Source organism: Orbilia oligospora (genome assembly GCF_000225545.1).
Source record: "Orbilia oligospora ATCC 24927 unplaced genomic scaffold scaffold00078, whole genome shotgun sequence".
Classification (NCBI taxonomy): Eukaryota; Fungi; Ascomycota; class Orbiliomycetes; order Orbiliales; family Orbiliaceae; genus Orbilia; species Orbilia oligospora.
Window position 1 is genome coordinate 1,874,625 of NW_011645635.1, and position 25,937 is coordinate 1,900,561.

The following is a 25,937-nucleotide window of genomic DNA, read 5'->3' on the forward strand; positions in this document are numbered from 1 at the left end:
AAAAAAAAAAGGACAAGAAGTACTTTGGGTTCCTAATACACCCTTGCATTGGACCTATCTCTGCTTGGAATCGACCGAATCTAGGTCACCGCTGAGAGTTCAGGTTCCGTTCACCCACTGAGTTAAATCGAAAGAAACTATATCCAACAACGCTTTGTTCGTTCTGTTCATGCAGGCTGGGTCTGTTCGTTCGTTGATACATATGAAGCTGCGAGTCTCGTCTCGGACCTGGTCTCTCAAGCTCGCATCCCCATGGGTTCCATGCATATCTGAGAGAGTGCACCAGACAAAACTAAGACATAACCATTCAAGTAGAAACCTACGAGATCCTGGCCAACTCGAATGTGATCCACCAACAACCGACCTGGCCCGACCTAATACCATTGATGGAGGAAAAGAAAAAGACTGACTGACCGAGAGAAACCCACGGGCTTAGGAGTAGCACTAGCAAACAATATTTCTCTGACAAATGCGAACATCGAAATTCTTGTCAAGCCGACAGGCTCCCTTTTTCGTCGAATCCTAGTGTCACCTGCAAAGCTAGACGCCCACAGCTCGAAAAAGTTGTAACTGTCCAGCCAAAGGGAGAAGGCACTCGAGGCATGACGGTGCCTCAAGAAATGCCCCGAAGCCTCAGTCAAACTAAGCACGAGAGTACTCCTTTGAGCATCCAGATTACTCTAAGTTGTTAAGTCCACCAGCGCTCTACTGGTTTTTGAACTCCCGAGGCATTTAGCCTCTCAAGGTCACAATTTATTTCCTTCAACGAGTCGAGTCGTCCTTCCGTATTCATCCCCCATTTCATCGGTTCTCCCCAACATTCCAAGGGTTCCATCAGACATTTTGGAGACTGCAACCACAGGATATCGATACGCCACAATAGTCTGGCCTGCTTTAACCCAACTATACGACTCGCGGCCACCAATCCTGTCGCAGAGCACTGTACAGCTGTGTGTGATAAACAGTCCATTTTGCACCACTAGTAACAAAATTTCGAAATAACTTTTAAAGGTCCTTGAAATATTGGTATTCTCATGTCCGCACAGAAATTTCCTACCATCCCCGCCGCTGTTTATCGTCGTATCGAATATTTTGAGGAACACAAAGAGGTTGTTGTGAGTCGGTCTACTCCAGTTTCCTTTCTTCGAAATTAAACCGCCAAAAGGACAAAAACAACTCGACTTTCTACCCCACAGGAATTCGTGGGCATGGACTTGCCGCCCGCAGTATCAGCTTCATCATCGTCAGCAGCACACTTTTTACAACTGTCGGCAAGCACCGCAGTCGGCCACAACTCTTCTTCTTCTTCCTCGACTTCTTCTTCAGCAGGTCTCGGAGGCCAGACTGGGCCCCGCACTCAACCCGCAGTCCGATCATCGACTTCGGCTTTGGGAAGCGCCCCTCCAAGTCTGCAAGCTCCGATTACCTCGTCCGAGAAATGCGCACACAAGGACGTTACAAGGTGTTCCCTTCACCGAGGAGAATGTTGCTCCTGTGGCGACAACAGGCCCCATGAACAATATTACGAAAGGTACGTATAATTATGGCACTGGTCATTATCTTACCCTTTTTTTTCCTTTTGAGTTTCTGGTTAGTTCCGATAGACCCGATCGGTTCGCCTGTTCTCTTTTTTTGGGTCCCTCAAAATGCAGTTGAATCCTCCGGATCTAAAGTGACGAAAATACACCGTACCCACCGCCCCTCCGGGAGCCGAATCGATACATATATCCTGTTACTGATCACTACTCAAGCCCTCTCGCCTCGACTGCCTCCTTGTTCTTTTTTTTTTTTGTTTCTTGTTTTGTATTTGTATCACCTACGGAGTGTTTCGAAGAGCGAATGCCTGCGTCAGAAGACCGATAGCCTAGCGGGGAGCGAACAAAAGGCTAAATTGGGATAACTCAACTCTAGATACGTCGACGGCAGTTTGGTTCTGGATGCACCCAGATGGGCTCATTATTGCTCAGCTTGTAGAGGTACCTAAATCCACCCTTTCGCCTTTTCTAAACTATATAATTTTCATACGTCTTTTGAATTTCACCTTTGGTCAATATAATCCAATGTTATATTGATAACTGTACTCTGCATCTCTCCACTCCTACCAACCCCATCTGCCCACCACCTACCCTGAGTTTTCCTATATCACTAGTCGGCCTTTGATTTCTTCGGATAATGCCTTCTTGTTCCTTAATTGTACGTCCTATGCATGCCGCATCTTGCTTTGCTCTTTTTGAGCTCTATTAGATAAATATAGGTCGATTTGTGACATTCTGGGGCCACTCGATTGAGCGGCTTGTAAAAGTTCCCATGAGCACATCCAACATGCACTGCTCCCTATACTTTCAGGCGGGAGGGGAGAGAGAGAGCGCATTATGAGCCGGGGGGTTTCTCTTAGTTTGAACTGGTTGTTTTCGGAATCAGCCCGTGTCTCCCGTTTGTAAACCTTCGGCTGAACAAACAACACCATCCCCAGCTTTTTAGTTGCAATTTCACTGGACTTCTGGTAACTGCTTCAGTGTTCACTTAATTGAAGGAGCAATTTCGCCTTGCATTACCTTTGCGAGGAGTTATTTGATTGGAAGTTTTGTTTGCTGACTAGGTGTCTCTCTTTCCGCCTACTCCTTGAGGTCAATTTTAGACTATTGGGATAGACTGAACGCAAGCGTCCCCTCATATCGTGATAATCAACCCCGTCTGACAGCCTGGGATCTTTTTCACGACTTTGGCTACTCGAATCCTCCTCCTAATCCTGCTGCAGTGGCATCAGCATCGCATCCTAACTTCGCTCACTCGAACTCGACTTCTCGACATTCCCTTACATCCCCAGCGGTACCCGTAATAACCCCTGAGGATGGTTTCCCACAGTCATACGCAGTATTCCAGCATATGAGCCCCAATTTTTCGAACGAATATCATCCGGTTGTAGCTCAACATATTCGTACATGGGGAGAACTGGAGACCAGAATTGCAGATGAACCGAGGTACTCGCCGGGGTTCCAATCATTGCTCAGGCAGTATTACACCGCCCGTTATAAGGCCAAAAGAATGACGGAACTAGACAGGCAGTCCAGGGGTGGATCGCTTAGTGTTCAAGCGAGGGATGAGTATTTTCAGTTGCTGAATACGCCAGGGCCGTTTGATATGCCGATTTCTTCGGGCTCTGGGAGTGGAAGTAGTGGAAATGGCCGCAATGAAAGTAGTAGCAGCAGTGGAGGTAATAGCAGTGCAATTGGAGGTGTTGGAGGAAGTAGCGTTGGTGGTAGTAGTGGCGGTATTGGTGGAGGAGGAGGGGGAAGCTCGACTCGTCATTCACTTCACCTCCACCCTCATCAACCTCATCAACCTCACCAACCTCACCTATCTCAACAACCTCACCAACTTCATCAATCTCACCAACCTCACCAACCTCAATATCAACATCAACATCAACATCAACATTCACATCCAAATCTAGGACAAATAGGAATTAGTTTTGGCAGGGCCGCGACCTTTGGCAGTTTTCTTCAATCGGCTTCGACTGCTCAAACAGCTTCTAATACGGCTCCTCACACAGCTGGAACATCTCGCAATCAAGGCAATAATATGTCTCACCAACCACCTTCATCGACATCAACATCTACAGCTGCAGGGGAACACCGGTCAACATTGGGTACTGGTATCTTTACGGGTGTAGCCGCTAGGTCGACATCGGCGACATCCCAAGTATCTCCCCCCCGTTCATCGCACAGACGTCGAGGAAGCACACCTGTCGACAGTATGCCGACTACTCGTATTAATTCACAACCCGAAAATGCTAGTCGACCGGCGCCTGCTATCGATAGAGAACGCGAACGTGATCGTGATCGTGAAACAGGCCGTATCACTGCCGGTACGTCTCCTTACGCTGCTGCTGCTGCTGCTGCTACCGCTTCGAATCAGGTGGACCGGTATCCAACTTTGGGTCCTCCTACCCCGCGTCATAGTTCTACTACTCCTGCTATTGGTACTAGTTCTGCAGCTGCTGCTAGTTCATCTCCCTCTTCCTCTGCTAGTCCTCATTCCATTCCTCCTCCCTCTCCTTTTTTCCCCCCACAAACTTATCATGCGCCTCCCAATGAGATTCCTGAAATCTCAGACTATCATCACTCTCATTCTTACAATCCTGCCTCGAATCCAACTGTAACTTCTTTTGTTCATTCTCGTCGGATTCGTCCAAATCGAGATCGCCGACGTCGTCGGATTTCTTCTGTAACGCCAGATATTGAAACAGAGCGTTCTGCAGCAGATCGTCGTCGTCAACTCCGCGAGAGGAATGAATCCGAGTGGGAGAACCAGCGACCACTATCTATCAGCTCTCCAGGTGGCTCCAATACAAATAGGACTAGTGTCGACAGCACAGTTGTTGACGCTGTCATGAGCGATCTCCCCAGCAGCCAAAATTCAGACACGTCGAATCGGAGCAGCAATTCTGCAAGCGAGCCTGGGAGACCCTCTGAAAACGAGCCATCTGTACATAATCCCCTCCGACATCGACCTTATTTCAATATTCCACCAACCAGCGAGCCCTGGAACACCTCGCAGCTTCCTGGAGAGTCTAGCCGAAATCAGCTAAATGACCCATCAGTTACAACTCCATATAGACGCGACGGTTCCAGCAACCCTTCAGCTAGCACACCTCAAAACACGATGTCTGGATCGCCTATCACGAGCATCGCTCCATTCGTTTTCCCAGCAAACAGGCGAACCTTGCGCCCTACCTTATTAGACCAAACTACGAGCTCTCCTACTCAAAGTCCGCCCGAATCATCGATGGCTAGAAATGGCTTGACATCGCCAGCAAACAGGCTACCGCCTAACTTCCTGCCTAGCTTGCCCCATCTTCCAGCCCCCAGGTTCTCTCCGCCTAGAACACTGACACGACCTCGAGGTGGCTCTATCTCCAACAATAGTAACAATAATACTAATACGAACCATAACCGTCAAAACTCGAATGGGAGTGATGGATTCCCAGCTAGAAGAAGGGAAAGAATTAACCCATCAGCTCAACCTCTGGGTGGGAGGACAGATGCTGAAAGAGAGGATTACGAAAGCCCTACTCGCAGTGTGTAAGTTATTTATATTACCCCCCTCATTAGTCCCCTTACAATGTAATATTTCACGGGTCTCGATTGCGTACTCACACACACGTCTGCCACGTTGCACGATCGGCTTTGTGCTGTTCAACCCCGCTCCTTATTATCTATATGAAAGACCCCCACCCAATGTTTATCTATCTTCCGATCATTTCCCTCCTTACCATTCCTGCACTACCTTTTTTCATATTCATCGTGGGATAGCCAAATATGGAACCCATATCTTTCACATCTCCTTCGCGCGACCTCCTCGATGGATCTTATACTAACCGACATGACCCCCTTTTCTTTCCTAGGTTCACTGAGCTTGTCGAAACCAATCGACAAGCCGAAATAACACGTCGTCGTTTCAGGGAACTAGAAGCAGAGCAGCGAGAGCTCTTGAGGTCTCCACCGATGCCTGGGAGCGACGGGGACAGCATGAGGCGACTCCAAGAACATCGGCAACAGCGCAATTATGAACTTCTCCAACGCGCCAACCTCCAGCGTCAGATGCAGCAGAACCAAGTTGACCTCCCTGGTGGCTCTCGGCCTCAACCTGTTGGGCCCCAGGGATGGTACGCCAACTGGCCGGGCGCTAGCCAATCGGCATCCAATGGCAACAACGCCCATGCGCGCTCGCCGGACCATGCATCAGCCCTTTCGTTTACCGTGGTGGCAGAGGATGAGCCATCATCTGCTTCCGAAGCCGATTATGAAGACCTTATACCCCTCGACAATGCTTTAAACGACGACGAACAATTGTTTGCTACACTTGTCGGCGGCTACCTATCAGGGGTACCGCATGAAAGTGTCAATCGTCGACGTGCCCGCCTCCGTGGCCAATTAGGCCTTTCCCCTGATGACGTCGGGCACCTACCAGGCTCTCAGCCGTCTAATAGGGCCCCTGAAAATGATATGCGTGAACGGTTTCCCTCCAGGGCGGATAGGGCCCGCCGTATGCGTGACCGCGATATCGAGACGCGGTACCGTCATAATGAAGCGATTCGTGACATTGCGAACTTGGTAACCGGCGCCAGGGAAAGTGGTGTTATGGGCTTCCCTCATCGATGGAGCCGTGAAAGTGGATCAGGGAGCAACTCGAATGGTAGAAACACCAACAACAACAGCTCCCAGACTACTAGAACTCTGGACAACCCCGAAAGACCTGACAATATGAAAGAAGAAGATCTGAAGATCATGGTCGATTGTAAAGTTTGTTATGGGCAGATTGCTGACATGGGTAAGTGATCACCATCCCGCCACGAGGTTGAGCCCGGACACCAGAAATCACTTATTAATTCTATACCTTAGTTCTCCTTCCATGCGCCCATCTTGTCCTTTGTCAATGGTGTGCTGATACCGTTGCACCAGCTGCTCCAAACCGCCCTGAAGGCATGGTCGCTCCACGCAGCAACTGTCCTGTCTGTCGTGCTCGTGTTGAACGAAAGATCAAAGTCTTCCGCTGTTAGAGCTTTGATACCCTTCAGTCCTTTCTCTGTACACATATTGCAAGTACATACCCGAAAAGCAAATTTCATCGCTTGATTTTTGCTCTACTCAATAATATTCCCCTGTTAGTCCTTACACTTACACACTTATTTTCAAAGGGCTGTCTACTCTACTTTATGGCGCTTCGTTCGACTGTTCTGAGGATTTCAACATGCATTAAATGATACAATATTCCCCATTTTGCGGCTGCTTTTGCAATGCTCACTGCCCTTCTTTATTATCTTCTCGGCCTTCAGAATGGAATGATTCCCCCTTATATCTCTTTTTCAATCACGGTGTTTTTTGATCTTTATGGTAGCCGGCGGTTGCGCTCAATATCAGTCTTTCCCCGTTATCTGTTTATTTTTTCTTTCTGTCGATAGCTGGTGTGTTTAGCTTGATACACTCTTCCTTCTCGGTATATCTCTTTCTATGTTTTTGTTATGGGGCCTGCTGCCGATTTGTCTTTCGTGTCCCTTTACGCTTTAGCTTCTTTAGCATTTGCGCCATTATTCCTTCTGATTTCATGGTTGGCATCGTTTATAGGTACTGGGGTTATCAAATTCGTGTACATATTAGGGTTAGCAATATTATGATAGCTAAAGATCAAGCATTTCGTCACATAATTGTTCACCCAGAATCATAAATTTGCATATTACCTATTTGGTTTTTAACGCCATCTATAAGATCGATGGAAGCGTCAAATTTACGGCCGGGCGGGGGGCTTTGGCTCCGGCTGCACGGAATCGCAAGGAAATAGCCAGATGTAGTTGCCCAACCGGAATGCACCGGAGATACCATGGTAGACCTTAGTTCGAGTCATGATGACATTGATAATGAAGAAAGGCTTGGGACTTTGGTGAGTGCCACGCCTGCTTGGCATCTAGCGGCGTTCTCTCGTACGAGACGATTTGGCGGTTGAGGCTTTCGTTCCTGATCGGGAAAAGCGTGTCTAAATGCAACATTCGTAACGCGCATTTAGGGTTGCGTTGAGTTGTGAGTAATAGTAGGTTTTCGGCACTTGGCCTTGGAAGTGCTCGCGTAGCATATTTTACGTATCATGGTCAGTAGTCTAAAGTCATATGATGAATGGCCAGACGGTACGTGCCGCATCTGTAAAGGGTACGTTTTTAAAGGTACTATGTATTTATGATCATGCATATATTCGCATCAACAAATCCTAAACTATATTAGCCTCGAGACCAGGCGCCAGTCTCGTAACCAGCAGGCGCAAGGAAAGGCATCCCATCAACAATTCATCTATGATAACACTCTACCTCGAAAACCTATCAATCGCAAAAAATCATGGCGAATTGGAAAAAAGCAGTGACTGGGTTATTTGGTCCACATAACTCCCGTTGAGCATCCTCGTTGGGTGGCTTGACACACGGATATGTACCGGTTGGACAAGCTATATCACCAATCCATGCACCGGCGCTCTCGGTCTCCCAATTAAGACCACTTTTGGGGGTCCAAGTGCACTCTTGCAGACCGCTCCACGGGCGTAGATGCTCAATAGGTGAAACCACGGATGGCCACCCTGTCACATCAAATTCCATCGTAACTCTTTCAAGCGCGTTCTGACACCTCTGGAACTTATTGCGTCCCTCGGTGCCTGAGTTCCATTGCTCGATGAACGCGGGCCCTGTTCTTTGGGTCCTGGCCCAAATTTCGAACCGTTGAGCAAAAGGGTCAGGATCAAGGGTGGGCTCGGGAGGTCCGCCAGTTGTCGTTGATCCGCCGCCACCATTGTTGACTTCTGGTGGTGACTTCCAGCCACTTGAGCCGCCAGGTGCGTTGATCTCATATGTCTGATCCCCGTTGGAGGTACCCACCGTCGGAGGAAGACGAATAAGAGGGCAAGATTCCGCTTCATCATCTTCATCTTCCTCCTCCTCTTCCTGCTCCCCTTCTCCTCCCCCGGGAGGCACACAGGTGAAGCAGGGACAGGGCCCCGGAACGCATACATCGTTAGGGCCAGGGAAGCAGTTACCTCCTCTACAGAGGCCATCGATACAATCTGGTCCGAAGCATGACCCTAAGCCTCCGAGTCCCCCAAGTCCGAAATTTAGTCCACCACAGAAGAGCCCTTGACATCCGCAAAATAATGATCTACAGGACTTGCCGCAATGCTTGTCCCGACATCCGGAATTGCAGTTTGCGCCCTTGCATCCACCGTCGGTGTCAGCACCGCAGCCAGTACGGCAACCAGGTGGCTTGCCACACTTTGGACCATGACAGGATCCACAATTAGCCCCCGTACAGCCACAACCAGCTCCAGAGCAGCCGCGACCATTGTCATCCCCAAGCAACCCGTCACCAAAAATGGAGGTCATATTTGTAGCGTTACTAGAGTCAGATCCTTGAAAAATTGGAGGTCCAACAATCAATGGGTAATCGGGGCTAAATTATACCCGTAAAATAAGTTTAATTGTATTTACTCGGTTGAAGCTTACGCGGGATCAAGAACTTACTACTCGGTAGCTTCGGGGTCGCAGAAGATACTGCAGCTTCCATATTGGGTTGCCGTTGCAAACGGAATTGAGAGAGGTGGTGGAATAACTGTATGTTTTACCCCTAGCGTCGTGAACGTAATTGCGGGGACTGGGATAGTAGTCCCTGATAGGGTTGGAATCAACTCTATATAGTTGGTTGGGGTGGAGCTAATGACAAACGGCGAGAATGAGAGAACTTCTGACCGGATGATAGGCGGGGTGATTGTTTTAGTGGCGCCAGCGGATGTCAAAGTGATTGGGGTCGGTTGGATTGGGGCTGAAACTGTCAGTGGGGGGAGCGACAAAGTGCATGGATACACGGGACAAGTCTCATAATAGTCATTGTACCGGCGCGTGTTCCAGAACCTTGCCCCGATCTTTTGGGTATAGCTTCCACCCGGGCCGATAGCACCACTACCATCAACAGGCGACTTTTGGTTCAGAACCCATGCAGCAATAGTGGAGCCATAGGCATTGTGATTGTCGACGGCCCATGCAGGATGGCCATTCCATCTTGTAACCATGGTTAATGAAGCCTTTGTCATCAGGTTAAAGATATGAACGCCGGTGCTCTGGGATATTTGTAAAACCCTGGACTGGCAGCTCTCTGTTTCAAGACAGACCTAAAATACTCGGTTAGCCATCAGTACCGCATGTATTTATGTGTAAATCATTTTTGAATTTCTTTTACCTGTGAGTATTGTTGGAACCAGGAATACAAACCGGCGCCATAAAGATAGACATTTGTACTACCCAGCAAACGAACAGCCCAAGAGAAGCCACAAGTATACCAATCCCCAGCCCCATTACACTGGTTAAATGGAGGATCCATTGGAAATTGGCCTAAAGAATCCTCAAAGGGAGTCGGCGCCGCAGGAACACCTTGATAATAAGGGCTCTCAGTCTGTATCATTCCCATCCATATGTTTCTTGCATTGTGAACTTGGTACTGATAAAGCACATTATGCTCCGAAGCAGTAGCGTATAACCATGTGGGGCCTGGCCCCTCGATCAAGAACCCTGCCGTAACATTGTTAGCGACGGTCAAAAGCAGCAAGCGCGAATTCCATATAGGATATGAAAATAATACCCCGAGCAACATAAACATCGATTTGAGTTTGATCAGGGCCACTGTCAATGTCGTGATCTGCTGTCCAGCTGTTTTTGTCACGGAATATAAGTGTTAGCGGTAGAACTGTGATAAATAGTTAAACTCCCCCAATTTATCATGTAATGCTTATTATATTACTCACCCCCAGACGTTTTCAAAATATCCATTAGCACGGCTAGTAACTCGCAGCAGCAGGGAACCCGCGATGCACTTGTCGTTTATGGATGTCGCTAGCTTGGGGCAATCCGCGGCTTGAAGCTTACTGCCGTGCGCTCCACCAACTCTGATAACACAGTCCCACATTCCTGCTGAACCTTGAGAAGCCGCCTTGACGTTCCATTCGACCAAGACAGCACCTGCCGTAGGTCCTCGAGTTGTGAACATAACATCCGTTATCTCAATATCTCCGACATCGCCTATTTGTCCGACACGAACGGCAACGTATGGTTTCTTCATGTCTTCGAAATTGGGACCTGTAGCCATTATTTGGGGCCATGCTTCCCCCACGATGATACATCCTACTAGAACCTTTAGTGTTTTCGTGATAAGGTAGGTACCGGCTGGTATGAAGATTTTATCTATGCCACAATTTAGAGAGAGGGCTTTCTGAAGGGCGTTGGTGTCATCATGAACACCATCTCCTAATTATTCCACACAAGTTTTCGTTAGAAATATGATAGAAACGCCAGAAGGGTAGAAGGGTTATATACCGAAGGCTCCGTAGTCCTTTACATTTGCGAAAGCGCCTGCATTATTTAATTCATACTGGGGTTTCAAGCGTTCGAAGATGCCACCGGGGGCACCACTGCCGGGCCCTAGAAGAGATGCATCAATTTTCCGGAGAGGTGTCAAGTCCATTCCAGCGGTTGAGAGCATGCCATCGGGGTTTGCATCGTTGTAAATTCTGCCACGGCCCCATGAAGCTATAGTACGAGACCCGCCCGCGAGGAGAGCAGACCCGGAGGCTTTAACGCCAATGCCACAGTTTTGCATGACAACGTTATCCAGGACAACCATTGTTGTACCATTGATTCCAGTTGTGCTTTCCAAAAGCACGACAGTTTGTACGTTGTTAAAAACCGAATCAAGGACTAGGTTAGAGCCAGGATTGATGCCTCCAGGGTCGCGAGTCATGTTTAACCCAACAGTGACTCCAGTCATATAGATGGACTTCCAAGTCCAGCCCCTATAGTACCATGTAATCGGTTAGTACTGGAATGGAAGGGCTATGGATTTTACGTGACGTACCAGTCCCAATGAGACCATATTCCTGTTCTACATTTCGAAAATACGAGATTCTTCGTTGTGAATTGCTGATTCCCGGCGTAAAAGCCAATGTTGCCTCGTTCAAAAACAATATCGCCCAAGTATCCACCACTGCCGTTTTCCATAACTGCAAAAGTTAGATAATGCGGTTAGCCCCGCTATCAATACTCCACGTGCACATATACATGTATTAGGATACATACATATTCCGATATGGTTATTAGTAGTTCCAGCTGCCATAATGATCCTGATATTGTGTAAACTGGTTGCCTGGGCTACTTGCCAGTGGATTGCGCAAGAAGTGGCGGTTGAGGGCATTTGTGAAATATCTAAGATAAAGTTGCGGATCTGACGGTAAAAGTTATTTTGGTTGATAAACCTATTCAGTGCCACAAAGAAATTGCATAAGAACTCTAGCTGATAAACTTCTATCGCACGATATATCGATAATCATGGATCCTACTCACCATTCGTGACTGTCCGGTCCACCATCGTAGAAATCGGATTCAAATATACCTATACGCACACGCATGCGAATTAACGTTTCATTGGGTTAGCAATTATCCATGAAATTCGACAAACAACGAGTTTTATTGAGTTAGGGGTTTACCAAATCCGACAAAGGAGTTGCTAGCTTGTAAAATCGGCCTGTTTCTGGGATCTCCAATGAATACAGTATAATAGTCTGACAGCAAACTACCGCTGACTAAATATGTCCCTGTTGGAAAATAGACGACAGCCCCGAGAACTGAAGTAGCCCCGCAATTTGCTTGACACCGATTTCCTTCTCGAATCGCATTGTTGATCGCCTCCGTGTCGTCCGTGACACCGTCGCCTATGAACTTGGATGTTAGATAACCTAGCTATAGTTATACTCATTTTCGCCTTGGGATGGGTTCGCCAACCTTTAGCGCCATAGTCCTTGACGTTTCTATAGACCTGCTCTGCTCGTTAACTAGCTGAAATTTCGAAAGCTGAAGATCAAAGGCCACACCATGACCAACCTTGTATCCAGATGGTGCGCCCGCGAACTGGCCATTATGTTCAATTCCTTCGTACCACCACAGAGAGGCGTTTGGCGGGGGTGCGCGCGGCTTTAATTTTGGAATAATTTCTGTGGTATTTGCTGCTTTAGCATCCGCTTCAGCTACGAGGGCTGCAGCCTCTGCTACGGTGCTATTCACTGTAAATTCGTAACGGCTTCGTTGAAAACGACGTTTTGTCTTGATAGGAGCGTCTCCCCGGGGCCCATTTGGGGAATTCCGTCGTGGATTAGCTACTACATAAGCATTTCTTGCCTCCGCTTCTCTCTGCGCCGCCCGAACAATTCTCCGGGCATTTTTAACAGCGGCTGGCTCCCGAGAAGATGCGTGTTTCGCGGAATCTGCAAGCTTTCGAAGTCGTGCGATTCTTGATGCTTCTTCTTTGGTGAACCAAGTACCCCTGTCGCTGCCGACAAGTCTTTTACGCTCTTCTTTGCCACCGTTTTCTCTCTTGGTCTTTTTGTCTGAAATAAATAGCTTCGGATCAAGAATTGATAGATACTCATCTGTCTCAAAAAGCCGGGGGTCATAGATAGGAGCCTCTACTCCAATTTCTTCCTGATTTAGTTCCATCTGCTCTATAATCCTTTTATCCTCGTCTTCCCTTCGTTTTTTCTCTTCCGTTTTGAGTTGCCTAAGAGCCCGGATCTCATCATCAAGAGCTTCATTTTCCTCATCGATAAGTGGCCTTGGGTCACTACTATCTAGCTTATGCCCATCTACGGCGCCATTATCGCCTCTCTTGAAGATGTCGATGTGAATATTTTGTTCAGGAGAGGGTGTTTTCAGAGCCTGCTTTGGGTCCGAAGTGGGCGTAATCGGGCGTCCCGCGGAGTCCACAAAGTGATTCTTCCCATCACTCCTTCTAACTATAGTTGTAGGATTAGCAACCGCAGTTTCGTAGACAACCATTACGTGGGTGGCGGCATTGTTAGGGTTATTGGGCATAATGGTGGTCGTGGTAAACGTAAAAACTACGGCCGCACTTTGCGCAACTGCAGCTCCCCAGATCTCACGAATTGCTGATGCCAGTGCGGTGTTCCCTTTAGCTTGCCAGTCTTGCTCGCTCTCCGCCTTGAAACCTCCTCGGGAGTACTGCGAGCCGGCACAGTTGGCGGCCTGTGGTGCAGGCATAATTGAACCCCGATTGTTTCCACTTGGGCCGTCCCCTCCTTCAATCCAACTGAGAAAAGTGATAAAGAAGGTGATTAGCTTTTGCGCCTTCCAGTAGCGTTAGGGGAAAGAAGTAGGTGGCATACCCGGCACAAGGAAACTCATCGCAGGTACTATATTGGATTGAGAGGTTAGCTACGTTATGCATATATATGATCGGATACTAGTATTTTTTTTTATTTCGCTTGGGATCCTTACTACATAAGACCGGAAGAAATACCACTAAACGGGGGACCATCCTCTATTAAAGTAAGCTCGGCGCCAGCCACGAGCCGCTGTCCATTTTGTACCCCCATTACGCGGGGCTGCCCCCGCCCTCGTGCAATTGGTATTGAATACCAAATACTTGTAGGGCGGTTAATATCAAAAGGAAGGGCGATCAAGTCATCCCTGATGTTTTTCCAATCAGTACCCCCACACATGCGAGCTCGGCGGGTGTCGGTCCTGCCGTCATTCCTCATGTCCATAGTGAATTCCCTCGGCACTACGTTCGCTGCTGGGTTCATCCTTTTCCAATTATCAACGTTACTACAAATTTCAGGCATCGCATTGCAGTTCCAAATCAATGTAGGCATTGCTGGTGATGGTGTACTCAGCACAAGGACAGCCGTCCCTGCCGTAGGGACCCAAATCCTATGCCTACCTAGCACGCCATTTAACATATAAGAACCAAAGTGGGTATCTTGCGCATATTGACCATTACAAGCCAAGAAGAGACTTGACCAGATTGTTGCGACAAGAGAAACAATATTCCAAGAATTAACCATCCCGTACTCATTAGCCTGGGGAGGCTTTAGTTGTATAATAGAATCGTCAATATATAGAGTTTATAGTAATAAATATTTGGTAAAATGAAGGGTTTATGCACCTTTTCCCCGTCGTTATGAAAAAACCGAAACGGTGCTGTGTACTCTCATCAATTGGATGTAGAAAACCCTTGTGCTTTTATATGCTCACAAGATAGGGTTGAATAAACTCGAAAATAACTAAACTGGGAGTATATGGCTAAGCCCACATCCTCCTAACTGAAGAATAATAACAAGGGGCTTTACGAAGTTGTAAAGTCCGAATCGACCTCGCGAGATTTTGTTTCCGGGGCGAGGGGTGAGCAGTCATGCTAACAATTCTGCAATTCTCAGGGAATGATCAATCCAAGAAAAATAAACCTTGCTCATAGGCACGACTGCGGCACAGGCTGGTCTCTGCGGACTGGGGTAGCTTCTTAAGCACTATAACTTCAATGAACATAAGAGCTCAATGAATTCGAAATCCATGGATCCATCCTGATTTGACTTACATGTATACGGCGATATGAATATGGATGTGGATCTGCATGATGCACGGTTTATATACGTATAGTACCCATTTGACTACTCTCGTATATAGACGTACGCTAATATCAGGTTCCGCGGAATATTCAGGTTCCAATTTTGTGCCATAATCCCGCATCCAAGGTGAAAATTTCTCATCTTGTATTCTTGGTAACCTAGTTGATTCGTTTCCATAAAACAACATGCAACTGCGATGACCGCCATCCGTTTTGCCAAAGTTATTGGTCTACATTTCTATAGCAGTCTGGGCAGATACCTTATATCCCAGCTTTCGCTAGGATACTTACTGTAGTTCAATTTAGGTGATCAATTCAGATATATATGTATATATTAGTTAAACGTTTTAGTAAACCATCAACCTCCCGAGCAGAGGTTAGGCTAGAGGATCGAAATACAAGTTCCTTTCTTTTTTTGCGTCGATACATCGTTTATCAGAGTTTTTTGTCATTTAAACCATTTGTGCCGGTATCCCGGACCTCGCGCCTTCACCCACTCATCGTAATCTATAACACTAGGAACAATAATATTAGCCTCGAGGCTACAATAATATGTGTTGGAGGAGCGTTTTTTGTTGCATGTTGGCGAGACTGGCCTGCCAAAGTTTCGGGAAACTCCGGACGCTAACCGCATTCATCCAAAGTTGTGAAGACGCAGCATTGCGGCACGGCGTTTAGTTGTATCTGTGTGCAAGGCCAAGGCACCGCACGATGCATTGCAAATATATCCGGCCAGCCGCTATGGCATATGGATACTGTGGATCTTTCGCAATCAGTTGACTCAGAAATTATACGAGGTATCCCCAGTTTCAGCAGAGCACTATTTGCAATCCAATCGAAAATTTCACAACAAGGTCGAGGGATTCCGAAAGTAATGCGAGGCTCGAGCTCGTATGCACAGCCCAAGACATCCCTGAATTTGAATACAAGGGTTTTGTGCATTTTATATGTGTGGCAAGCAGTGCATCTTGCTTGATATATAGGGTTATAGCTTCGTCGTCTCTTTTCTCCGTTCCTGGCCAATTCTGAACCCACAATTGCGCAGCAGCTGCCATGCATGCTAAGGAAATCTTAATTGCTTATTGATGCTTGCCTTCAATAAGACGTCTTGGTTTTGCTTCTGGCGCATAGTACAATCCTGTTCATTCGCAGAAAGCGATGCCTAGAAGCAGGGATACATGCTACATGAAGCTCGTACATTCGGCTCATGGACAAGCGAACATCATGCAATAACATGTATTGCGGTTCTTCAATGTCCTAGTCAGCATCTCTTTTTTATAACACATGCTCGTATAACTCGACCCGATGCGCTGTTTAGGCCTAGAAGCATGGTGGCCACGAAAGGATCATACGAGCTCCACAGGGCAAGACCAAGCCAGGTCTCACGATTTTGCCGTGATACCGTCTTGGTGTGGCCTTATACTAGACGCCTTTTTCGGATATGTTTCGCCATCGAATATTCACACCAAAATTGGTCTCGCGGGTCAACGCCCTCGATGACACATTATCGATCTGCGGATTAGGAAAAGGATCGAGACTTATAAGCCCGCAACCTTTCCGCCGGGTGATCTCTCTTAGAGCGAAGACGGAGTTAGTGAATGGTGGCCCAAAATTTATCGGATAATGATATGAGGATCACGCCGTATCCGCGGCACAGCTAGGGCGCTCACGAGCTCCCGGTATCAGTCGATAAATTGACTACAGATTCGGACTGTAAGACACTGCATATGCACGGCTAAACTACAGTAAATTGTTTCAAAGGAAATGTGATCAACCTCAGCCTCAATTGCGCGGAATTTCGATGCCGCCCTTATTTCTACTGGTGAAGAATCGGTCAGCATAGGATTCAAAACTTGATTTCTGCAAGCTCTGTGCCGTGGTAATGCATTATATGCCTATAAGTTGCCTCGTACCCAGATCTGGAAGGTCCACACGTCTAACTTGGCAGCTTTCGAAAGTCTTGTTTGTGGAGGACTTTACTCAGCCGGGATCGGGGAGAGAGCTGATTGCTCTGGAGGACTTCAATCCACTTCGTTTAAGGACTTTTGGGTTCCCGGTCAAACGCTCCTCGATACCATAAGCCTTACGAGTGAACGGGAGCAAGCTCATGAGCCCACCAGCAGGTAATAGTAACATCTTTGTATAAATACTTAACCGCATTCTAAGACTCATACATATATATATATATATATATATGTATACCAATTTCCACAGATCAGAACCCGATAAGATTCCGCCTTTACTCATCACACAATCATATCATTTCCTCTATATATATATGAAATATGAACTGGGTGATTACGATAAATTTATTTATTCTATGTCTCCTAAACACCGTTCTAGCAGGTTGGTGAACATTGATATATATATGTCCTTAAAACGTTGGATTTTCTAGCATGCATACTAACTCTGTAATTCCGGTAGGTGTGGGGCCATGGCCATTCGACCCAAATACAGGTTAGTAACGGGTTCCATTGACCAGATACATGGTCTCGACTCGATAAAAGCTGCACTCATACTTGATATGCATTTCGGAATTGATCTAAATTCCCACTTTCCCTTCAAGCTTCCGATTGTTACTCCTGGCTCCAGGCTAGGGATGGAGAGGACTGTATCTCTTTAGCCGCTAGGGCTCCTATTGCAGTTAGTAAACTTGTGATCTGGGTACGTATATCATTATAAATTCGCTGTATTTCAATTATTATCCTATCTTAAACCCAAAAATAAACTGCGAAGGTTGCACCAGCAAACATCGAGACCTTACTAAATCAAAAGAAACCCGCTTAGAACCCTAGGTACTTAGAATATCCGACTGAAAGCTGCCGTATCCACTTCCTGAAAGGCACCGGGGGATACTGGCAGTAAATACCTTGAGCTAACAATTTTGTTGCAGTCTACTCGAAGATTGCGATAATGTGATCCCGGGAAATGGGTATTGTATAGGTAGCGGTGTGACTGCTATACCAACTAGCTCGAGTTCAAGCCGAACTACAACGACGAGCAGTAGGGTAACAACCACGACGACTACTACAACGACTACTTTCACCGGCTGGCCTACCCCTTCCTCAGGAACAGCACCAAATTGCATCACGTTTGCGTATTTTCGAGCTGCTGACACATGCGAGACTTTTGTCGCAAGATATGCATCAACAGGCCTTACGCAGGCAAATATTATCCTCTGGAATACACTACTAAAAAGCGATTGCTCCGGATTAAGTGATATCAGGGGCCATAACATTTGTATTGCTATAGACCCAACTATCACTCCGACGACAACCACTACTACTGCATTTTCTTGGCCTACCCCTTCTTCTGGAACAGCACCAAATTGCATCACGTTTGCGTATTTTCGAGCTGCTGACACATGCGAGACTTTTGTCGCAAGATATGCATCAACAGGCCTTACGCAGGCAAATATTATCCTCTGGAATACACTACTAAAAAGCGATTGCTCCGGATTAACTGATATCAGGGGCCATAACATTTGTATTGCTATAGACCCAACTATCACTCCGACGACAACCACTACTACTGCATTTTCTTGGCCTACCCCTTCTTCTGGAACAGCACCAAATTGCATCACATTTGCGTATTTTCGAGCTGCGGATACTTGCGATACATTCGTCGATAGATATGCATCAACTGGTCTTACTAAAGCTAAACTGATACTATGGAACACATTGTTGCAAAGCGACTGTTCTGGATTAAGTGATATTCGAGGCCATAACATTTGTATTGCTATAGACCCAACTATCACCCCGACTACAACCACGACTACGTTCTCTTGGCCAACTCCTTCTTCCGGAACTGCTCCGAATTGCATCACATTTGCATACTTCAGGGCGGCAGACACTTGCGATACATTTTTGGATAGATATTCATCAACTGGTCTTACCAAAGCTAAATTGATACTTTGGAACATATTGTTGCAGAGCGACTGTTCTGGGCTAAGCGATATAAGGGGTCACAATATTTGCATTGCTATAGATCCCACCATGACTACTACCACAACATCACGCACATCCTCGACTTCAGCGTCGACCCTAAGTACTCGAACTACTAGTGCTAGTCCCACTATCGTAACCCCTTTACCTACACAGCCGGGTATGATAGCCGGCTGTACATTTTTTCATCTCATCGAGTTCGGCGAGTTTTGCGATGCCGTAGTCCAAAACCTGATAGAGGACTTCCCTGACCTGACAGTCGCAAAATTGATTTACTGGAACCCTGCCGTAGGGCCTGATTGTGATGGTATCTACAGGGGGACATATCTTTGTGTTCAAGGGCCCGCTCCGCCTATTAGTAGCCCGACCACGACCACACGCAGCAGTACTACTACTACAACATCTAGTCGCACTACAACAACAAGCTCTACAAGCACTACAGCCTTTACGTACCCGACTCCATCTTCTGGAACGGCACCAAATTGTATCAAGCTCGCATACTTCCGGTCCACTGATACTTGTGATACCTTTATCGCTAGATATGGACCGTCCGACGGGCTTACAAAAGCTAACCTAATCTTGTGGAATACGTTATTACTACCTGACTGTTCTGGGTTAGGTGATATAAGATTGCACAATGTCTGTATTGCTGTATCTGCTACTTCCACAACCACATCGTAAGTCTAACCGTTTGATATCTTTCCTTATCTAGATAATTAACTTGCTGTTTCGATATATGAAACTTAAACTAACTACGATAGGTCTAGCACTACTACAACTAGCAGTCGAACCACTACGACTACTTCACGGACGACTACAACAACAGCCGTTACGTTTACTAGGAATCCAACGTCATTCCCTTCAGCTTCAACTCCACTCTGTGTCCCGACAACAACGACTCCAGCCCCCCCTAAAGTAACTGGTGGAGCGACATTGAATACAGCAATTACGACTGCTTGTCAGCAACTCCTCGGTCCATCCGGATCCTTCTACATGGAAGTTGGAAATCCCTATAAGACCACGGTGTTAGTTGGGGGGTATCTGACACAGTTCTTGATCCAAATTAAACTTGGCGGCTTCTCAGTTACGCAGAGCTTGTGTGTCAGTCAGTTCCAGTCCATCAATACTAAGTGTACAAGTGGAAGCCCCGCTTTGACACCTGGTGGGTGCTTTTATACATCCGATGCAAACATGCAGTGTTGCATCTTTACATCATGAGTGCGGGATGTTCCGCGACTTTAGGCTAGCACATGTATAACTAATATCATTCCCACTATATAAACCTTTTGCTTTGAGGCTACTGGACACAAGATGGTAGCAAAATGATTCAACAGCCGTGGTACGAAGTACACTTTATGCTTAATTAATCAAGTTTAAGAACGATGAAGATTTACTACGACATATGTCCTGCTAGTTAGTATTTCAGGCATCTCGTCAATGCTATAAGATACACCTTGAAGAAATATGTATACAATTTGTCGTGACAGAAGTGAAAGTACTTAAGCTCTCTGAATTTAAGCCCCCATTACTCAAAAATGCATTGGTTTATCGTGAATTAATTGATTGGACGTGAAAACATGGCCCCTATAATGAATTTCACAGATACCGCTAGTGTTCCCGAGTTCTATGCCATAGCGCCACCATAATGCCACCCTGTTATGAAATTGGATGAATCCTGGTCTCAAACCCTGGCTTTCTGTTTTTCAGTGGAGTATAACGGCCGATATCAAACCGGGCGAGGTGATCCCAGCTCCGCATGTCTTGGCATTTATTCTAGCATATCTAGCTGCAACGATGTAAATATTTCGCGATCGATTACGCTACGAGGTTCTGATTTTGTGGTTAAAAATATGCCCTAGTAAGAAAATGAAACACTGCTCTCAGAGTTTTTAGGACCCCAACGGCCGTTCATCTTGACAGTACTAATAATAATAATCATCCATCATGACGGATACAAGATCGCCTTTGGGGTTAAAACATTTAAATGCGGACTTTTCTCTAACTAATGGGGAACCCGCTGTACCCATCAACCGATAATACTTCTTTACTGGAACTTCTCTCCATCCATTCACTTTGAGGTTGGGGACTGGGTCGTGTTCGGGCGGCCCGTTCGAAAAATCGTATGGTAGAACACCCTCAGGATCGTTATCGTTTCCTGCACCACGCCAAAGACGATAAAGATGCACCCTGTCAATTTTCGTTGGATTTATGATGTCGTCGAAAAACTTTTGCCAGTCGTAAGCCCGCTCACAGATGGACACCTTATAGAGACAAAGGCATCGGAGACTCTTTTGTGTTTTTATTAATTGCTCTAGATCTGTACCCGGCAGAGTGATACCTTCTATCAATAGCTCCTCCAGTTTTGAAAAAACTATTGGTTTGAATTTTCCCCCACCAAAGAAGTTACGCAAAGCTTTGCGTTCATTACGGAATTCGAACCTAAGGCTCTTAAGAGATTCCTTACAGTAATCAAAGAACCTATAAAGGGTCCCTGGAACCACATCAGAATCCCAAGAGCTCGGCATTTCCCCACTAATACTCAAGTCGATCCGTAGTCGCTGGAGATTGTTCATCACGGAGATGCTCGTATTTAGAAGCGTCGGATTCATGTTGCTGCTGACAAACGGGTACATCGGGAGGTTACGTAGAACAATCGCCGGAGGCTGCTGTTTTGAATCACGAAGGATCGGGATCAATGTCTGGTAGTTACGCCATAGGTGACGTTCTTGCCGTCTCATCCTCGTTGTGAAAGTCTCTCTAAATTCACCCCTATTATTCTGGTTAAAGAACCATTCGCTTGTAAAACGGTTACTGTATTTTTCCATACCAGTGAAAAATAACGTCTCTCAGCCTGTGGCAATACCAGTGATCAATGATAACAACCCTTAGCGGTGGTAGAGCTGAAACTATTTGTTTTAGAGCCTCTAGAGACTCTTCGAATTTCTCTTCCTGTTCTTTAACGTATTTCTCTAAAAAAACGGCAGCATCTATCCTCTTCTGATTTTTAGTATAACGATCCGGGACAGTATATGGTTTGTTGACCCAGATGTCGACATTTGGAGGGCCATTCTCATCGTATTCATCTTCATTTTCGCTATGAAAACCTGATTCTTCCTCCCAGTCATTTAGGCTGTATGACCAAGGGTAAGAGAATCCTTCTTCTTCGCCCGAATAGGTTCCAATTCGAACGCTAAGAAGGTCTAGATGGATTCAGACGGTAGTAGTTAGTTGTTGACTCGGGTTTAGAGTAAAGTTTTACTCCGGCTGAAACTGCGAATAGTACGTACCAGCATCCCAATATGCCGGTGCATAGTCAAGGACCTTAAAGTATTTCGCGATTGGGAGAATAGACGGGAGGTATGACTTTAATCGACAGAATTCAACGGGTTTATGTTTCCAGGACGGAGTTCCAACGGCAGGTTCAGCTCTGGTCGCAGCTGTTTCAAATCCACGCTCTTTGTCACTTCCTCCCCTCAAAACCAATCGTGATTTGCTTCTTTTCACAAATAGTTCTTGCGAAGCTGAATGATGGAATTCTCTTAACGCCATCCGAAGTATTTTGAGATCCTCGAGCGAGAGATAGGACACGATTTCATCCTTTAGTTCCTCTGGGGTGTTCAACATTTTCTGCTTTTTTGGCGTAACTTGATATCTCGTTTAAAGGCGTAACTTCAGGTGGTAAGGTTGCTTTAAGATCAGAAGTCGACAACGTCTTTGGATTCGACGCAAAATTTTAAGGAGGGGCTGTATCCTTGGGAAATTAGCGTTCGTATAGGTGTTTGATGTACGTGTGTCCCTTGAGTGCGAGCGGTGAGAGAAGGGAGGTATCCAATATTGCAAATGGCTTAAATCGGAACACCCAATGCCAGGAAGTAAACAAGGAGCGGGGTCCCACATTTTTCACGCAGGAATATGTGCAAGTGGCGAACTCAACGTCTAGGATTTGCTGTGCCGCAAGCGCTGGGGATGAGTGCCTATTGGTGGACGTGGGTCTAGGAATTGTTCGGGTTCTCATAGCTTATAAGCTTAGCGGCTAAATCTAAAACGCTGCAGACAGATGTTGTGGAGCAGTCAATGTCGGATCCGTGATAGCCGATGTCTTCTTTCCACGCCATTTCGAAGCATATCACGCCTGGTTCCTTGAGCCGTGCTCAATGGTCCTGATTCTGTATATACTCTGTGTAGTACACAGTACCGCCCCCTAGTTTAAAGCTCTACATGGCTACAAAGGTGCTTTTCATGACAACACATTCGTGTTACAACGTACAACGCTTCTGGCCGTCTATTATAATTAAAGTAAGGAACTGGCATCAGACCATGAGGGAAACCCTCACATGTAACCCTGGCCGGTCGGTTTTGATAAGTACTGGGGTTAAAGACTAGCGGGGTTGGATTCCGATTGAGGTGTCGGCCACAACCGAGACTTTCAAAGCAAATGCATACCCATGCCCTTGTCAACATATCAAATATTATTTTCGTTACCCATTTTCCCACGCGTGGATCCCCGTTCCTCCGGTACGTACAAGTATCCTTCAGGGTTTCTTATCGCCATATAATAACTATATGTTCGTCGAGTAATTGGGGGTTGAGAAAAAAGCTAGTTGTAAGCCGAGAAAGAGGTTTCGCTCATATTCAGTCTTATAACAATAAACCTCATAATAACACAGGGGTTCCTTATGTCTCCTACCTAAATATGGGAGGGTTCTGTGTGAAATTAGCGCTTTTTTGGCATAACAATGATCGCAAACTACGGTATCACCGCTCAATATGTTAACTAGCAGGAAGAACAAAACGGAGAACAATACTTAGACCGAAAGTGCTCTCTTACTACGATCCCTTATGAGGCATAAGAATGGCCCCACACAAGATTAAAGTAGAATTTTGCACCCCGATCCTAACAACAGCTAATAGTATCAGATCCATACATTGGCTTGCCAAATCTTCGTGTCTGCATATGTCCCGTGAGGCAACGCAGACTAATTATAAAATGCGTTGAGTATGTTGTATATTTCCTCGACGACGCTCTATATATCGGTCCTAGAATACTGCGTCTGTCAATGGACGAAAGCCTGAAAGTTTGCAAAAGGATTCGAAGATGAGCTTCTGATCTTAATCGAAAAACTATATATCGAATCCTTGAGGCCCCTAGGTCTCCAAAAACATATCAATCTATGTAAATCTACAGTTAATGCAATTTATCATTCGTTTCTATGAGACCACTATTGGATAAGTCCCTTACTCTCTAGTGTATTAAGCTATTCAGTGGATGGCTAGTCATGTTCTAGTTGCTTGCTATACTATTCAGCAAAGACGAGCTTTTGATATCATGATTAAGATTATGGGGGAATTTCATATGCCTACGATATGTTAAACCTGCTGGGGTGCAAAGTATGGAGCTCCGAAGCTAAGGATGAATCGACCGTCAGCAGCGACCATGAGGTCCGGACCATGGTGATATAGTCCCTCACCCAACCTACGCACTCTACACATCTGTATAGCCTTAAACGGAATATTAGACACACGTTAGCCTGGGATCAGTTTCCCATGCTGATGAGAAGTAATGCTAATGGTAATTGTCAGCTCCCTTTGAGTTTAAATCTTTGAAAAGTGTTGATATGATATATGGTGGTGTCAGTCTCTATATAGGAGAGTACTTGCATTTTCGCATCAGGCGCGAATCAATTGTAAATCCCTCTGTATCCGAAGGTTCGCATATCTATATGATTAAAATGGAACCGAAATGCAAGAAAAACGTCCCTAAAACATACAAATGTACCAAAGTCACACCACCTAGCTGGATCCATACGCCGGCCGTGGCGGATTATTCAAATAGTGGAGGCAAATACGGGATAGGTATAATACGAAGAACTATTGGAAAGAAATCAAGGCAGTCGGCAGATTCGTCCCAATGATGACGAATACTTGCCGTCTCCTGCGTATCCACTTTGCCACCTCTTTTATTGATTAGCACCAACGGCCACCAGACGTCGATATGACGCCCAAGACCGCCATCCGTCGCCAAGAATCGATGACTACACCGGATTTGCAAATCGTAAGCGATAACTCGGTTAGGAAGTGGGCTCCGAATCAGACGAGACAGACTGATTAGCCACCGCCAAACTCGTCGAAACAACTGCGCCCGGGTCTCTTTTAACCTGGCTTCGCTGTTACAGCTTACTTCGCCTCATAAGCCGTGGCTTCGGATTTATGTGAACACATCATGAAACCAACGCAGTCCTTGGTATTGGGTCTCAAACTGATCATAGGATTTTATATCGTAGCGAACTGTCGACCAGATCGCCGGAATAATTTCCTTATTAGTAACTAGGGTGGACTATGGCTTGTTGGTTCTACCTAGGTTTCTCCGTTAGACGTGGAAGGGCTCCTAAGTTGTGTATTGACTGCAGTATTGGCGTATGCATGTTTTTACTATTGGAGAAAAAAGAAGTTGTATTTAGGGACGCCGAGATGAATGGCCAAGAAATATTTGTAGTAGCCAGGAACAGCTGGCCATGATTGCTATATGCAGGGTCCTATCTCTCTACAAGGAAGTGTGCTGTCACGTTAGATTCGAGGCTACTGACCATCATGATGCCGTGGGCTGCTGCCAAATCTTCCCCTACGATCCATAATAGTTGATCAATTAAGTGTATCGCGAGCTTAAGAGTCGAGTGTTCAGATTTGAATTGCAGCTCTATTACTATATTTGAAGCATGAGAACATTAACATGAAGACCATCCCTAATTGCGCCTGGGAGGTTGGAAGTGGAAGATTGATGTTTTTTATGCATTGAGCCGCCGTTATTTGAACATGATGTTGGATGCAGATCGATGATCTGGGTGAAGATTAATTCACGGATAAGCGTCCACTAACGAGAAGCTACCCTTTTTTTAGAAAACCGTTGAGTGCTTGTTTTACTGTCTAAGATCTAAGACACAATAATCCTGGTGTATCCACAATGAAATATAAACTAGCGCTATGGCTAGCATGAAATGGA

General features: G+C 46.2%; 4 protein-coding genes across 4 annotated transcripts; 2 read left to right on the forward strand and 2 right to left on the reverse strand.

Annotated features, from left to right (window-relative positions):
* Positions 1-2,886: 2,886 nt before the first annotated feature.
* On the forward strand, positions 2,887-6,562 carry AOL_s00078g545 (uncharacterized protein; the record flags this gene model as incomplete). The annotated part of the gene is made up of 4 exons (XM_011123808.1): positions 2,887-3,271; positions 3,554-5,084; positions 5,408-6,333; positions 6,405-6,562. The coding sequence occupies 4 exons, from the start codon at positions 2,887-2,889 to the stop codon at positions 6,560-6,562; spliced, it is 3,000 nt and encodes a 999-aa protein (XP_011122110.1).
* Positions 6,563-7,870: 1,308 nt separating this feature from the next.
* AOL_s00078g546 (uncharacterized protein) lies at positions 7,871-14,244 on the reverse strand (the record flags this gene model as incomplete). Its single annotated transcript, XM_011123809.1, has 14 exons — positions 7,871-8,984; positions 9,056-9,699; positions 9,768-10,096; positions 10,167-10,234; positions 10,330-10,828; positions 10,898-11,373; positions 11,436-11,580; positions 11,657-11,832; positions 11,921-11,969; positions 12,064-12,288; positions 12,359-12,392; positions 12,458-13,679; positions 13,756-13,782; positions 13,868-14,244. The coding sequence occupies 14 exons, from the start codon at positions 14,242-14,244 to the stop codon at positions 7,871-7,873; spliced, it is 5,385 nt and encodes a 1,794-aa protein (XP_011122111.1).
* A 4,747-nt stretch (positions 14,245-18,991) lies between these two features.
* Positions 18,992-20,158, forward strand: AOL_s00078g547 (uncharacterized protein; the record flags this gene model as incomplete). Its single annotated transcript, XM_011123810.1, has 2 exons — positions 18,992-19,617; positions 19,702-20,158. The coding sequence occupies 2 exons, from the start codon at positions 18,992-18,994 to the stop codon at positions 20,156-20,158; spliced, it is 1,083 nt and encodes a 360-aa protein (XP_011122112.1).
* A 704-nt stretch (positions 20,159-20,862) lies between these two features.
* Positions 20,863-22,564, reverse strand: AOL_s00078g548 (uncharacterized protein; the record flags this gene model as incomplete). Its single annotated transcript, XM_011123811.1, has 3 exons — positions 20,863-21,709; positions 21,768-22,140; positions 22,228-22,564. 3 exons carry the CDS (start codon positions 22,562-22,564, stop codon positions 20,863-20,865), a joined length of 1,557 nt encoding a protein of 518 aa, XP_011122113.1.
* Positions 22,565-25,937: the final 3,373 nt, after the last annotated feature.